The sequence below is a fragment of the Mytilus californianus genome, unplaced genomic scaffold (genome assembly GCF_021869535.1).
Source record: "Mytilus californianus isolate M0D057914Y unplaced genomic scaffold, xbMytCali1.0.p SCAF_2, whole genome shotgun sequence".
In the NCBI taxonomy this organism is placed as follows: Eukaryota; Metazoa; Mollusca; class Bivalvia; order Mytilida; family Mytilidae; genus Mytilus; species Mytilus californianus.
Genome location: NW_026262668.1, coordinates 43,309,796 through 43,324,264, shown reverse-complemented (window position 1 = coordinate 43,324,264; position 14,469 = coordinate 43,309,796). Strand labels below are relative to the sequence as shown.

The 14,469-nt window shown below is 32.0% G+C and overlaps 1 protein-coding gene and 1 long non-coding RNA gene across 2 annotated transcripts in view; one reads left to right on the top strand and one right to left on the bottom strand.

The window, feature by feature from the left end:
* LOC127728000 (mucin-16-like) overlaps positions 1 to 14,469 on the bottom strand; it is a 295,239-nt gene that overhangs the window by 104,653 nt on the left and 176,117 nt on the right. The window contains exons 31-33 of the mRNA XM_052235153.1: positions 13,717 to 13,842; positions 4,873 to 5,001; positions 3,282 to 3,404 (exon numbers count right to left, since the gene is read on the bottom strand). Of these exons, the coding sequence (XP_052091113.1) occupies positions 3,282 to 3,404; positions 4,873 to 5,001; positions 13,717 to 13,842 (378 nt within the window). The remainder of the gene's footprint in view (positions 1 to 3,281; positions 3,405 to 4,872; positions 5,002 to 13,716; positions 13,843 to 14,469) is intronic.
* On the top strand, positions 6,892 to 12,891 carry LOC127728016 (uncharacterized). The gene is made up of 3 exons (XR_007993974.1): positions 6,892 to 7,486; positions 10,928 to 10,967; positions 12,117 to 12,891. It is a non-coding gene; the product is annotated as an uncharacterized LOC127728016 (long non-coding RNA).

Genomic DNA, 14,469 nt, shown 5'->3' with positions numbered 1-14,469 from the left:
AATGTCCAAAATCAAAATACATGGTTAGATTCAGCATATCAAAGAACCCCATATATTCAAGTTTTGTTAAAATCAAACAAAGTTTAATTTTGGACCCCAACTTGGACCAACTTGAAAACTGGGCCCATAATCAAAAATCTAAACACATGTTTAGATTCAGCATATCAAAGAACCCCAAGAATTCAATTTTTGCTAAAATCAAACTAAGTTTAATTCTGGACCCTTTGGACCTTAATGTAGACCAATTTAAAAAACGGGACTTAAAATTAAAAATCTAAATACATGGTTAGATTTGGAATATCAAAGAACCCCAATAATTCAATTTTTGATGAAATCAAACAAAGTTTCATTTTGGACCCTTTTGACCTCAATATGAACCAATTTGATAGCGGGGCCCACAAATAAAAATTCTAAATTCATGGTTAGATTCAGCATATCAAAGAACCCCATATATTCAATTTTTGTTGAAATCAAAAAAAGTTTAATTTTGGACCCCAACTTGGACCAACTTGAAAACTGGGCCCATAATCAAAAATCTAAACACATGTTTAGATTCAGCATATCAAAGAACCCCAAGAATTCAATTTTTGTTAAAATCAAACTAAGTTTAATTTTGGACCCTTTGGACCTCAATGAAGACCAATTTAAAAAAACGGGACCCAAATTAAAAATCTAAAAACACGGTTAGATTTGGCATATCAAAGAACCCCAATAATTCAATTTTAGATGAAATCAAACAAAGTTTAAATTTGGACCCTTTTGACCTCAATATGAACCAATTTGATAGCGGGGCCTACAAATAAAAAATCTAAATACATGGTTAGATTCAGCATATCAAAGAACCTCATATATTCAATTTTTGTTGAAATCAAACAAAGTTTAATTTTGGACCCCAATTTGGACCAACTTGAAAACTGGGCCCATAATCAAAAATCTAAATACATGTTTAGATTCAGCATATCAAAGAACCCCATATATTCAATTTTTGTTGAAATCAAACAAAGTTTAAATACTGGACCCTATCTTGGACCAACTTGAAAACTGGGCCCATAATCAAAAATCTAAACACATGTTTAGATTCAGCAAATCAAAGAACCCCAAGAATTCAATTTTTGTTAAAATCAAACTAAGTTTAATTTTGGACCCTTTGGACCTCAATGTAGACCAATTTAAAAAACAGGACCCAAAATTAAAAACCTAAATACACGGTTAGATTTGGAATATCAAAGAACCCCAATAATTCAATTTTAGATGAAATCAAACAAAGTTTAATTTTGGACCCTTTTGATCTCAATATGAACCAATTAGATAACGGGGTCCACAAATAAAAAATCTAAATACATGGTTAGATTCAGCATATCAAAGAACCCCATATATTCAATTTTTGTTGAAATCAAACAAAGTTTAATTTTGGACCCCAATTTGGACCAACTTGAAAACTGGGCCAAAAATCAAAAATCTAAATACATGTTTAGATTCAGCATATCAAAGAACCTCATATATTCAATTTTTGCTAAAATCAAACAAAGTTTAATTTTGGACCCTTTGGACATTAATGTAGACCAATTTGAAAACTGGACCCAAAATTAAAAATCTAAATACACTGTTAGATTCGGCATAACAAATAAATAAATGTGATCAAAGATTTTACAAATCTAATGCGCCATACTGTGCAATTAAAGATTACTTCTTGAAATTTTTCAATATTTGAAATTTGAAAAAAAAATAATATTTGAAGAATAATTCTTTTTAATTTCTGAAATCTGAAATGAGAAAAAATTGACCCCCCACAATTTCTTTTTATCCCCCCCCCCCTTTTTCCCCCAAAAAAATTCTTTCCCTCAAGATATGGTTATAATCTCAATTCAAATTTCCAATGGAGTTGGCAACCATAATTACCCATTTAAATTTACCATAGTGCTAACTTAATCTATTTTCTTTAAACATAATTTAAAAGCAGTGTAAGGGAAGTAACCAAAATGTTGTATTTGGATTACCTCCCTTACACTGTTTTAGATTATCTTTATTGTTCATTAACCATTACTTTATACATAATTTAAAAGCAGTGTAAGGGAGATAATTTCAATGATGTATTTGATTTATCTCCCTTACACTGCTTTAAATTATGTTTTGTACTAAAGTATTTGTCCATTAACCAGGACAACCTTGTTTTTCCCCCTTTTTTGCCCCTAATTCCTAAACGGTTTGAGCCATAACCCCCCAAAGCAAATCCTAACCATCCCTTTGTGGTATGGAAACTTGTAGTATAATTTCAGAGAGATCCATACACCGTTCCACAGTTATTGTCTGGAAACTAGAAAATGCTCATTTTTGGCCCCTTTTTGGCCCCTAATTCCTTAACTGTTGGTACCATAACCCCCAAAATCAATCCCAACCTTCCTTTTGTGGTATTTAACCTTATGGTCAAATTTCAAAAAGATCCATTCACTTAAACTAAAGTTGGAGTGCGAAAACCAATATGTATTCGGACGACGACGCCGGACGACGACGACGACGACGACGACGACGACGCCAACGTCATACCAATATACGACCACAAAATTTTTTTGCGGTCGTATAAAAATGAAAAAAAATTGGTAAAATTTGTCATTTAAGGGCAATAACTCCTGTAAGAAGTTGTCTGTGAGTTTTGACGTATATGAACAATTGGTAGAGCTGAACATCCTGAACATTTTTGCCCCGTCAGATTTTCTCTATTTAGAACTGTTTTCAAAATAATAGACAAAACTTAAATTTTACCCCTATGTTCTATTTTTAGCCATGTGGGCCATCTTGGTTGGCAGACGGGGTCATCGGACACATTTGTTAAACTATATACCCAATGATGATTGTGGCCAAGTTTGGTTAAATTTGGCCCAGTTGTTTCAGAGAAGAAGATTTTTGTAAAAGTTAACAACAACGGACGACGGGCCAGGTGAGCTAAAAATGACTCAAGTTGAAGTTATACATGGCAAATCTTGGGTAGAGTAACCTGAAGGTAAATCTTAGGTAGAGTAACCTGAAGCAAGCAGTTTCACCTGTCAGAGCAATATTGATTTCAATAACAACAGTTTAAATAGCTCAAAGTAAAATAAATAAAATATACAAATTTCAAGAAAATTAGGTTAAAAGTGAAAGTGTAAATGACTGTTGACTGATAACTGTATGTTTTTTCAGTGTTTTTTTCTTTCTCAAAAGAACTTTTTTTTTTTAACACCATTATTAATACAAATAAGTACATCAGAACTAATTTTACAAACTATGTTAAAAGCTTTTCATACCTAAACATGTTGTTTTGTCGCCCTGTAATCTAAATCCATCATAACAACTGCATGTGTAACTGCCAGCACTATTGGTACACACCTGTGGACACATGGCCACACTATTACTGCATTCATTTATATCTGTAAAATAAAATTAAATACTATCTTCAAATCACACGAGTAAATAATTTTTGATTGTGACTGAATACTAGAATTGAGCAAATCTTACCTGTAGATTCCTGTTCATGTATATAATAAAGTGGGAATTAGAGTTTATTTGAAATATAATTGTCTATTACCAAATTTCAAAATTCTTATTGCATTTATACCAGTTTTGATCAACTGCACTTTGATTAAATTATTGTGTGTGTTTTCCATGAAATCTATTTAAATATCATATTCACAGTTCTTCTTCAAATAATAGGAAAAACAGATTCTACCTCTTTACCCCATTTTTTATGATTTTATCACGATAATTTTAAATCTTTAACTTTTATAACTATCTAAAGAAAAAATTGTGTTGTAAAATCTTAATTTTTCATTCATTTAAAATGCCTCTGACCAGTTGAAATAATTTCTGATAAACCAAATAATGTCCTGCTAAATCTTTTTGAAATATAATACTTATAAGATTTTCATTATATCATTAGGGAAAATGATTCCTCCACTTTACCGCATTTCTTATGTCTGACTTTTTGAAGTGGTTAAATATTATAACCAATAGGGTATTTATTTTGGTATAACTGTTTCAAGAGTAAAAGAAATTTGTTGGGTTGTACAATCAAACCTCAGGAAATTGTTCTATAAAAAAATACCAACAAGGTTTAAAAACTATTTTTCACAATTTTTGGATAAATTTTGAGTGCTCACAAACATGTTTAACCCTGCCACAATCTTTATGTGCCTGTCCCAAGTCAGGAGCCTGTTATTTAGAAGTTATTGATGCTTGCTGCCAACCTTTTTTGTTTTAAGCAAAAATTGGGCCCTTGGTTTTCTCTTTTGAAAAGTTTTTACATTTTATTATGCCTATGCCTTTTATAGCTTACCCAAATTCAAATGTTTATCGTCATTAAACTAAATAAGCATGACAAATACAACACAAACAAGAATAGGTGTCCATAGAATACCTACCATGCCCAGCTTGCACTATCCATGTCCATGCTGAGTGAGCCAAGATATCATGGTCAAAATTGTAATTACACAATTTAAAAAATTTTCACCTCACAATGAACAGGTGTAATAACTTTCAAGTTAATGTGACCACAACTTCATTGTTAACCTCCTTAAACAAAAACTTTAACCTTTTTTGAGCTTTTTAACCTGAGAATGTACAAAGTGGAGAACTTCCTTAAGCTCAATCTTACATTTGTATATAAAGTTGTTTATAATTTTGTTGGAAATAATATTTAAATGATTTACACATGTTTATCTTCTCCAATATCCTGTTGAAGCTGTTAAGTATCTAAATTAATTTCCTTTTGATGGGTTTTACCCAATGTTGAAGGCCATATAGTTGTTAAAATCATCGTATTTGATTTGTGTCTCAGGTGGATAGTCGTCCCATTGGCCATCATGCTAGTATCACAACCCCTTATTTTCATACACCTACCACTACAAGTTTTGTTGTCGTTATTGAGTTGGTATCCAGTCTCACAAAAACACACAGCTTTGTTACTCTCTATAGTACATCCAGACTGGCAATTCTTAGCATTACACAGTGTAGTATTATAATTTGGATCTGAAAAACATATTTTAAAATGAAAAATTTACACAATTCTTTGAAATCTTTACACATTCATGACAAGTATAAAGCAAGGTTACTAACTGTATTGACCTGTTTTTTTTTCAATCCTGAAGTGCCATCATCATAAAAATTTGTATAAATGGGGAAAAATCCACAATCAAATTTTTATTGTTGCAATGTGTATGAAAATATAAGTGGATTTAAGGTAGATCATAAGTATATACTTTTTAAGATACAATCTTCTTATACTTTGCCAAAAGGAAGATTTTACTATGCTTTTTTCAAATTTATAATAAAAAGTATGGGTCACCGTGCTATTTTCCAAGCTATGAGTCGTTGAAAATTGCCTAAATTTGGTTAGATTGTTCATGAAAAAACACATTTGTGTGCATAAAAAAAATTCTATGAGATAGAATTTTGAAATAAATTGTAAGAAGATAGGTTTTATAATATGTTTTAAGAAAATAAAAAGAAAAAATGGTGTCTCCGAACTTGTTTTCTAGCTACAAATAAAAATTAAAAATTTCCCTATCAGTCCAGTATATATTTTTTACTAAAAGAGTTATTTCCCCTTAAATGGCTTATTTGAAAAAAAAGATTCTAAAAACACAAAATTTGATATTTGTTTAAATATTTTGTATAATACAATAAGTCACCAAGCTTTCTTTATATAAATAAACAATCTAACCATTAAATTGCAAATCTGTCTCCAAATTTGCAGATTTGGGCAAATAACTAGACCATTTTTGTACTGAGATTGTACAATCCAAGATGGCAGTATACCATGAATCTACCTTAACAACTGTCTTTGTAAAGAAACAAAACTTGTAGAAAATTTGTGTCTGCTATGAATTATTTTAATATAGGATGTTTGAAATTTGACAATTGATGTAGGAAAACTTATCATTTTAAGACATCTAATTATATATCATAACCCGGGCTTGACTCGGGTTAATAGTGAACCTTTTATTATGTGCCAGCCACACGCCTATTTTACAGTTGAGTGATTTTTTGTATGTCCAGGTAGTATATAAGGCCAGGTGACCTGAGTAGTATCCTATTTTATTTCAAGGCCGCACGCTTTTAAGTACGTATCAAGCAGACCCTGTTTGATCGATACACGTGTCTATACTATAGATTTTCAAATGGCTAGGTCTCGTAGACCATCTTCTTCAGAATCTGAAGATGAAAGAAACTATGAGGAGATTATGAAGCTTTTTGCTTCCGAGGATGAGTTTGACGCAAGTTTCTCCGTTTTTTCTGAAAATATAAGTGTGAATCACGCTTCAAATACACCGGAGTGCATTCAGGTTTTAGATAAACCGGATATAGATTCTATTTCACAAACTGTGAGTACAAATGTAAAAACTAATAAGAAAACAGTGGTTGTGCTTACAGAAAAAGGACCTGGAAAAGGTCCAGGTAAAAATAAGAAAGGCAAAGCACCTTTGAAAAGAAGTATTCAAATTACGCAGGACGAACCATCCGCTAGCTGTAGTAAGCCAAAGGCTCCCAGAAAAACTTCTAAAAGTAAACAAGCTCAGGCCGAGCAAAATGAGTTACTGAAAAAATTATTTGCTGACTTATCTAGTAATATTGTGTCTGCAATAAATGTCAATAGTAGTGGTACTGCAGGTCCAAGTAGTGACCCCCATAGTTTTATACAGGAACTTGAAGATAATGACATTAATGAGGTCGAAAATGGCCAAAATGTTTTCAATTTGTTTGAAACTGATGATTTGTCTGAACATGAGAGTAATGTTGATCCCACACAACTTGTCGTTGAAAGTGAAGACGAGGAGTTTGATTATGAAATGCCAAAAATTTTTGAGGACGATGAACGGTTTGATTCTGAGGTCAGCCATCAGTCATAGAAAAAATTTGTAAGAAAAAGTCGGATGTTAAATCTTTGACTAAGGATAGCAAGATACCTAGCAATTGTAAAGCTTTAGTACCACCACCTGTCAACCCAGAAATTTGGCAATTTTTAGCCTGTAGAGCTAAGACTGAGGATTTGATTTCTCAGAATATTCAAAAGCTAACAGGGGCAGGCAATGGTCCCTTTGATTAAGGTAGCAGAATTATTACGAGGGAAAAATCCTTGTATTAAGACAATGAGAGAGTTAATTTCAAGAGCTATTTCTATACAGTGTAATTTGCATTTTGAGTTATCTATTAAAAGGAGAATGAATTTGAAGCCTCATATTGAACGTAAATTCCATCAATTGTGTAACAGAAATGAGGTCGTGGGTGAAAAACTATTTGGAGATGATATTAGTAAAAGACTTCGGGAGATTAATGATGCACAAAAGATAAACAAAACTTTTAGTTCAAAAAACTACAGAGGCCGATCCTATCGGCGAGGGTACCGGTTTGGTATGTCAAACCCAAGAGGCAATTTCAGAGGGCAGAGCCGCTACCCAAGAGGGTCATACAGGCAACCCATGATGAATTCTCAATACAGAAGAAAAAATTGAAGGTTGGTATTACATGTAAACATGTTGAAAAAGTTGGCTTAAACATTGGTAAATTAAAATATCATATTAGAAATTGGAAAAAATTAACATCAGATAGTTGGGTATTAGAAACAATTACTGGTTACAAAATAGAATTTGATGAGATACCAGTTCAGAAAATAATTCCAAGACCTATAAAATTTAATAATAAAATGCTCTGCAGGGCGCAGCTTGATACGACCGCAGAGGTCGAACCCTGAACAGTTGGGGCAAGTATGGACACAACATTCAAGCTTGATACAGCTTTGCATTTGGATTGTGATTAAATATTTGACACAGCATAGGTTTCTCACACAGAATGAATGTGGTCTAAGAACTTAAAAATTTTAAATTGGACATTCACCTATTATGGTCCAATATCCAAAATCTAAATACATGGTTAGATTCAGCATATCAAAGAACCCCAAGAATTCAATTTTTGATGAAATCAAACAAAGTTTCATTTTGGACCCCTTTGACCTCAATGTGGACAAAGTTGATAACAGGGCCCAAAAATCAAAAATCTAAATACATGGTTAGATTCAGCATATCAAAGAACCCCATATATTCAATTTTTGTTGAAATCAAACAAAGTTTAATTTTGGACCCCGATTTGGACCAACTTGAAAACTGGGCCCATAATCAAAAATCTAAATACATATTTAGATTCAGCATATCAAAGAACCCTAAGAATTCAATTTTTGTTAAAATCAAACTAAGTTTAATTTAGGACCCTTTGGACCTTAATGTAGACCAATTTGAAAACGGAACCAAAAATTAAGAATCTAAATACACGGTTAGATTCGGCATATCAAAGAACCCCAATAATTCAATTTTTGATGAAATCAAACAAAGTTTAATTTTGGACCCTTTGGACCTCAATGTGGACCAATTTAAAAACGGGGCCCAAAATTCAAAAACTTAATACACGGTTAGATTCAGCATATTAAAGAACCCCAAGAATTCAAGAATAAAACCCCATTGAAATTGGTCAAGAAATAAGCAATTTATACGAAGTATCTTCTTTTGCACAATACTGTGCAATTAAATATTTCTTGCTATTGCGCAATACTGTACAATTGACAATTTCTTGCTATTGCGCAATATTGTGCTATTGGATATTTCTTGCTATTGCACAATACTGTGCAATTGAAGATTTCTTGCTATTGCACAATACTGTGCAATTGAAGATTTCTTGCTATTGTGCAATACTGTGCAATTGAAAATTTCTTGCTATTGCACAATAATTTACACATCCTGTTTGGTGTGTATCTCCTACCATATCATTATTATTTGCTTTTAAATATAAATCAGAAATAACCAACTTAAAATGGAAAATTTTAAAAGAAAAAAAAAGGAAAAAAGAAAAAAAAGGAAAAAAAAAAAATCCCCCCCCCAAATTTTTTGAACCCCCTTATGATTCATCACCCCCAAACTCAATCCCAGCCTTCCCTTTGTGGTGTGGTACTTTGTAGTACAATTTCAGAGAGATCCATACACTTGAACACAAGTTATTGTCTGGAAACTAGAAAAATGTGTTTTTTTCCCCTTTTTGGCCCCGAATTCCTAAACGTCTAGGGCAATTACCCCCAAACTCAAACCCAGCTTTGCCTTTGTGATATGGAACCTTGTAGTACAATTTCAGAAAGATCCATACACTTACACACAAGTTATTGTCCTGAAACTAGAAAAATGCTTGTTTTTTGCCCCTTTTTGGCCCCTAATTCCTAAAATATTGAGGCAATTACCCCCATCATCAATCCCAGCCTTCCCTTTGTGGTATGGTACCTTGCAGTACAATTTCAGAGAGATCCATACACTTGAACACAAGTTATTGTCTGGAAACTAGAAAAACGCCAGACGATGACGACGACGCCAACATCATACCAATATACGACCACAAAATTTTTTTTGCGGTCGTATAAAAATGAGGAAAGATTAGTTGATACAGAGGTATCTGATATGTTAATAAAGGGAGCAATTAAAATTTCACACCATGAGAAAGGTGAATTTATTTCAAATCCTTTTCTTGTAAAAAAGAAAAATGGAACATTTAGACCAGTTATTAACCTGAAAAAATTAAACAGTTATATTCAGTATTATCATTTTAAACAAGAAACTCTTGAAGTTATTTTGAAAAGCATCTCTAGAAATGCATTTTTTACAAGCCTGGATTTGTCCAAGCATATTGGTCTGTAGCGATACACAAAGACAGTAAAAAGTATTTGAAATTTATGTGGAATAACAAATTATATAATTTTGAATGTCTCCCATTCGGAATAGCTTCGGCTCCAAGAATATTTACAAAAAATCATGAAAGTGGTATTTTCACATGTGAGACAGTTAGGAATTAGTTCTTTCTTTTATATTGATGATTCCCTATTACAAGCACTTTGTTTCGAACAAGCAAAAAGAAACACACATTTTGTAAATGATTTAATAGAATCACTAGGTTTTTCAATAAATATAGAGAAATCAAATTTTATACCTTCACAAAGAACAATGTTTCTGGGATTCATTATTGATTCAGTTTTGTTCAAGGTATTTTTACCAGAAGATAAAATACAAAAAATTATAGAAATTTCATACAAAGTGTTTGAACGGAAGATTACACAAATTCATACGGTTGCCCAATTAATTGGGTTATATCCTTCATCTTATCATGCAATTACACTTGCACATTTACAGCAAAGATATTTGGACATTGACAAAACAAAAGCTTTACAAAAATCTTTCAAAAATTTTAATGCTCATATGTTTTTGTCAGTGGAGAGTAAAAATGAGATTTTATGGTGGATTCAAAATATTAAAAAAGAAAATGGTTGTCCAATTCGACAAGAGCCTCCAAAAGTTTATTTACAAACTGATGCGTCGTTGATAGGTTGGGGTGCAGTATTTGAGAAAGATTGTACCCAAGGTAGATGGAATATAGATGAATGTCAGAATCATATTAATGTGTTAGAATTAAAAGCAATAATTTTGGCATTGAAGGCTCTTTGTAGATCTGTTAAAGATTGTCATATTTGTGTTAGAACAGACAGCGCAGTAGCGGTTGCATACATCAATAATCAAGGGGGATCAATATTATCACTTTTAAAACTTGCAAAAGAAATTTGGTTTTGGAGTACTGAAAGAAAAGTATTTATATCTGCAGTACATATCCCAGGAAAACAAAATATACAACCAGATAATTTATCTAGACAATTTATATTAATTAATGATTCTTCAGAGTGGAAACTAAACAGTTCAGTTTTTGAAAAAGTGACTTTAAGTTTATTTAACCCAGAGATTGATTTGTTTGCGTCTCGTTTAAACAAACAACTGCCAAAGTATGTTAGTTGGTTCCCTGATCCAGAAGCTTATGCTTCAGATGCATTTTCTCTCTCTTGGAGTAATTTATTACCATATATTTTTGCTCCTTTCAGTCAGTTGCCAAGAGTCCTACAGAAAATAGAAGAGGACAAGGTAAGGAAGGCATTAATTATAGCTCCTGTTTGGACAACACAAACATGGTTTCCAAAATTATTAGAATTATTAATTTCTACTCCACTAAAATTACCAAATTGGTCAGATCTATTAACTTTGGCTCACAATGGTCAAAGACATTCAATGAACAAACGAAGATTATTCCTTATCGCTTGTATTGTATCCGGCGATATCTCATTGATAAAGGCTTTTCAAAAAGAGCTGTTAGAATTCTCTCCGAATCATGGAGAGATTCAACCAATAAACAGTATGAATATGCTTGGAGGAAGTGGATTTTGTGGTGTAGTAAAGAACAAATTAATTCCACTTCTCCATCTGTGATACAAATTTTGAATTATCTATCTTTTTTGTATGAAAACAAAAAATCTTACAGCTGTATTAATTCTCATAAATCAGCTATTTGTCAGACTCTGACATTATTAAATGGGTATGGCTGAATTGGCAAAAGATAAACACATAACTAGATTTATGAAAGGCATTTTTAATTTAAGGCCGTCTTTACCTAGATATACATTTACATGGAATGTTGGTACAGTTTTGAAGTACTTATCACAATTATATCCAAATGAGAATTTATCTCTAAAAATGTTAACTCTGAAATGCATTGCTTTATTTGCATTGTCATCAGCTCAAAGATCACAAACACTTGTTAATTTAGATCTGAGATTTGTATCTGTAACAGACAATTCTTTGATTTTCAAGATACCAGTTTTACTAAAAACAACTAAACCAAACAAATCTAATTTGGATGTTATCATACATAAATATCAAAAACAGGAAATTTGTCCTGTTAGATGTATTAAACATTATATTTTACGGACAAAGGATGTTCGAAAAAGTAAAAATTTATTCATTTCTTTTAGAACATTCAAACATGCTATAACTTCAACTATTGCTCGTTGGTTGAAAATAGTGTTAGGTAATGCAGGAATTGATATAAATAAATTTAAAGCACACTCATATCGTAGTGCTTCAACTTCAGCTGCTAAACAAGCTGGAATTTCACTGAATGATATATTAAAAACTGCTAACTGGAGGTCAGCTTACACTTTTCAAAAGTTTTATTTTAAAGATATTGAAACTCCATTGCCATCATATACTGAAACAGTATTTAATTCTTATTTATAGCTAGTGGTTTACAGGAACGGTATGGTGGACCAGGAGGATCAGCTATGGTTTTTCTACGTACATGTTATGATGTATCTAGCATTTCTGCGAGATGAATGGTTTTTGGACATTCCATTTGGTTTTTTGCAACAAGAGTTTGCTGACATTTGGAGTTGAATCGCTAGCAGTTTTAGTCAATAGAGAAAATGTGATAATTTAAGAACAATGAGAAAACAACAGTGTTATTTTGTTATATTTGTTACATGTGAGAGACATTTAAAAGTGAACTTTAGAGTATTAATTGTTTTCTGAAGATTGTAACAGATTTTTGTTTTTGAACATAATAAAAGTTATTATGAAGCTTATGTCTCTATTCCACAAAACAAAGAAATATTCTATTATTTCATGATAGTCATTGCAATTCTGGGTAGTTTTGGAGTAATGTTATTGAGACAAAATGTGATAATTTATGATCTACTACATGTACATATTATGTAGAGTGGTAGTTAGGTTTTCTACTAGAGGATGTTTTATATTTGGTATTAATAGATAATAGAGACTGTTTATGATTTTGGTATGAAAACAGAAACATCTAACACATGGAATAAAAAGATAGTAGATAGACATATTGGTGATTGTGTATTCTCTTTCGTACAAGTGATATACATGTATGGAGACAGATGAATTTTCTTTTTATCTGCAGTTAAATACTTTGATATGATTTAGGCTCATACATAGATACTTGTTAAAGTATGAGAGACCAATTGTATGGTTATGGTGATTGATGTTCTTGTTGTTCTTGTTGGTATTTGCATTTTTGGCTGTAAAGAGTTCACTATTAACCGGAGTCAAGCCCGGGTTATGATATATAATGGACCATCATCCAAACATCTGTGATGTGATGGATGAAGGTCATTATATGAGGAAGCCAAGGGCTTCCGAGGGTTAATAGTACCCTCCCTAGTGAATACCCATTCCCGATAAGGTTTGATATAAATGCAAATACTGGTCGTGTTATTAGTAATACCCATTTACACTGGAGATTTTACTGTTTGCCTCAAAATAAAAGAGGATACTACTCAGGTCACCTGGTCTTATATACTACCTGGACATACAAAAAATCACTCAACTGTAAAATAGGCGTGTGGCTGGCACATAATAAAAGGTTCACTATTAACCCTCGGAAGCCCTTGGCTTCCTCATATAATGACCTTCATCCATCACATCACAGATGTTTGGATGATGGTTCATTATTCAATATAAGTTCTATTCTATCTTGATATGCTTATCAGACCTCTGTTCTAAATTAACAATGCTGTATTCTCAACTTTTTATCTATACTTTTAAAAAGATAATACCTTTATGTCATGTAAAACAATACAAAATGATATTTTTAATTTACAATATCATCTTGCATAGTTAAAAAAATAAATGCTTTAAAAAGATCAATGCATAAAGTAGAGATAACTTACCTACATCAGATTTCAATTATCATTTTCTCAAATCTTACAATTTATATCATTACTAAAATTTTGCAGCAAATTTCATTTCAGTATATTTTTTTAGAAATTCCCATGTCACTAATTTTAATTTCCTTAACCTCTAACTTTCTTTTACATACCAGCTCTACATGTGGCCTGATCAGTGTTGAGGATATAACCATCACGACATGCACATGTAAAAGATCCTAATGTGTTGTTACATACTTGCTGACAGCTGGAGGTAGATTCGATACATTCATTCACATCTAATAAACATAATAATCAATATCATTTATGAAATGGTTTAAAAACACATAAAAAAAAATTGAAATATAGATTCCTTTTTATATAACCATAAAGCATCAATCTTTTTTTATTTACTTAATATCTAAGGACTTTTGTAATTGTATTAATACTATGAATACTGAATGCAATTTGTATAAAACAGCAAATTTGATTGGACATTTATTTTGTGGAGTTAAAATCTATGGTCAGAATGCTCAGCCCAATTGCAGATTGCATAAGTCACAAATATCCATTTTCTTGCGCAGAAAACTCAATTTGCCAAATAATTCTAAGCACTTTAATATAGAGGTCTCCACCATAAGTACAGGTAAAAATAACAGTAGAGGTCAAGTCACAGTTAGTTTTCTCGTTTGAATAGATTTACATTTGTCAATTCAGGGCCTTTTATAGCTGACTATGCGGTATGGGCTTTGCTCATTGTTGAAGGCCGTACGGTGAACTATAATTGTTTATTCCTGTGTCATTTGGCCTCTTGTGGAGAGTTGTCTAATAGGCAATCATACCACATCTTCTTATTTTTATATATATAGGTAGTTCTGTAGAAAAACATGTGCTTGTAATGTGACACATTCATGATGACCTCACAC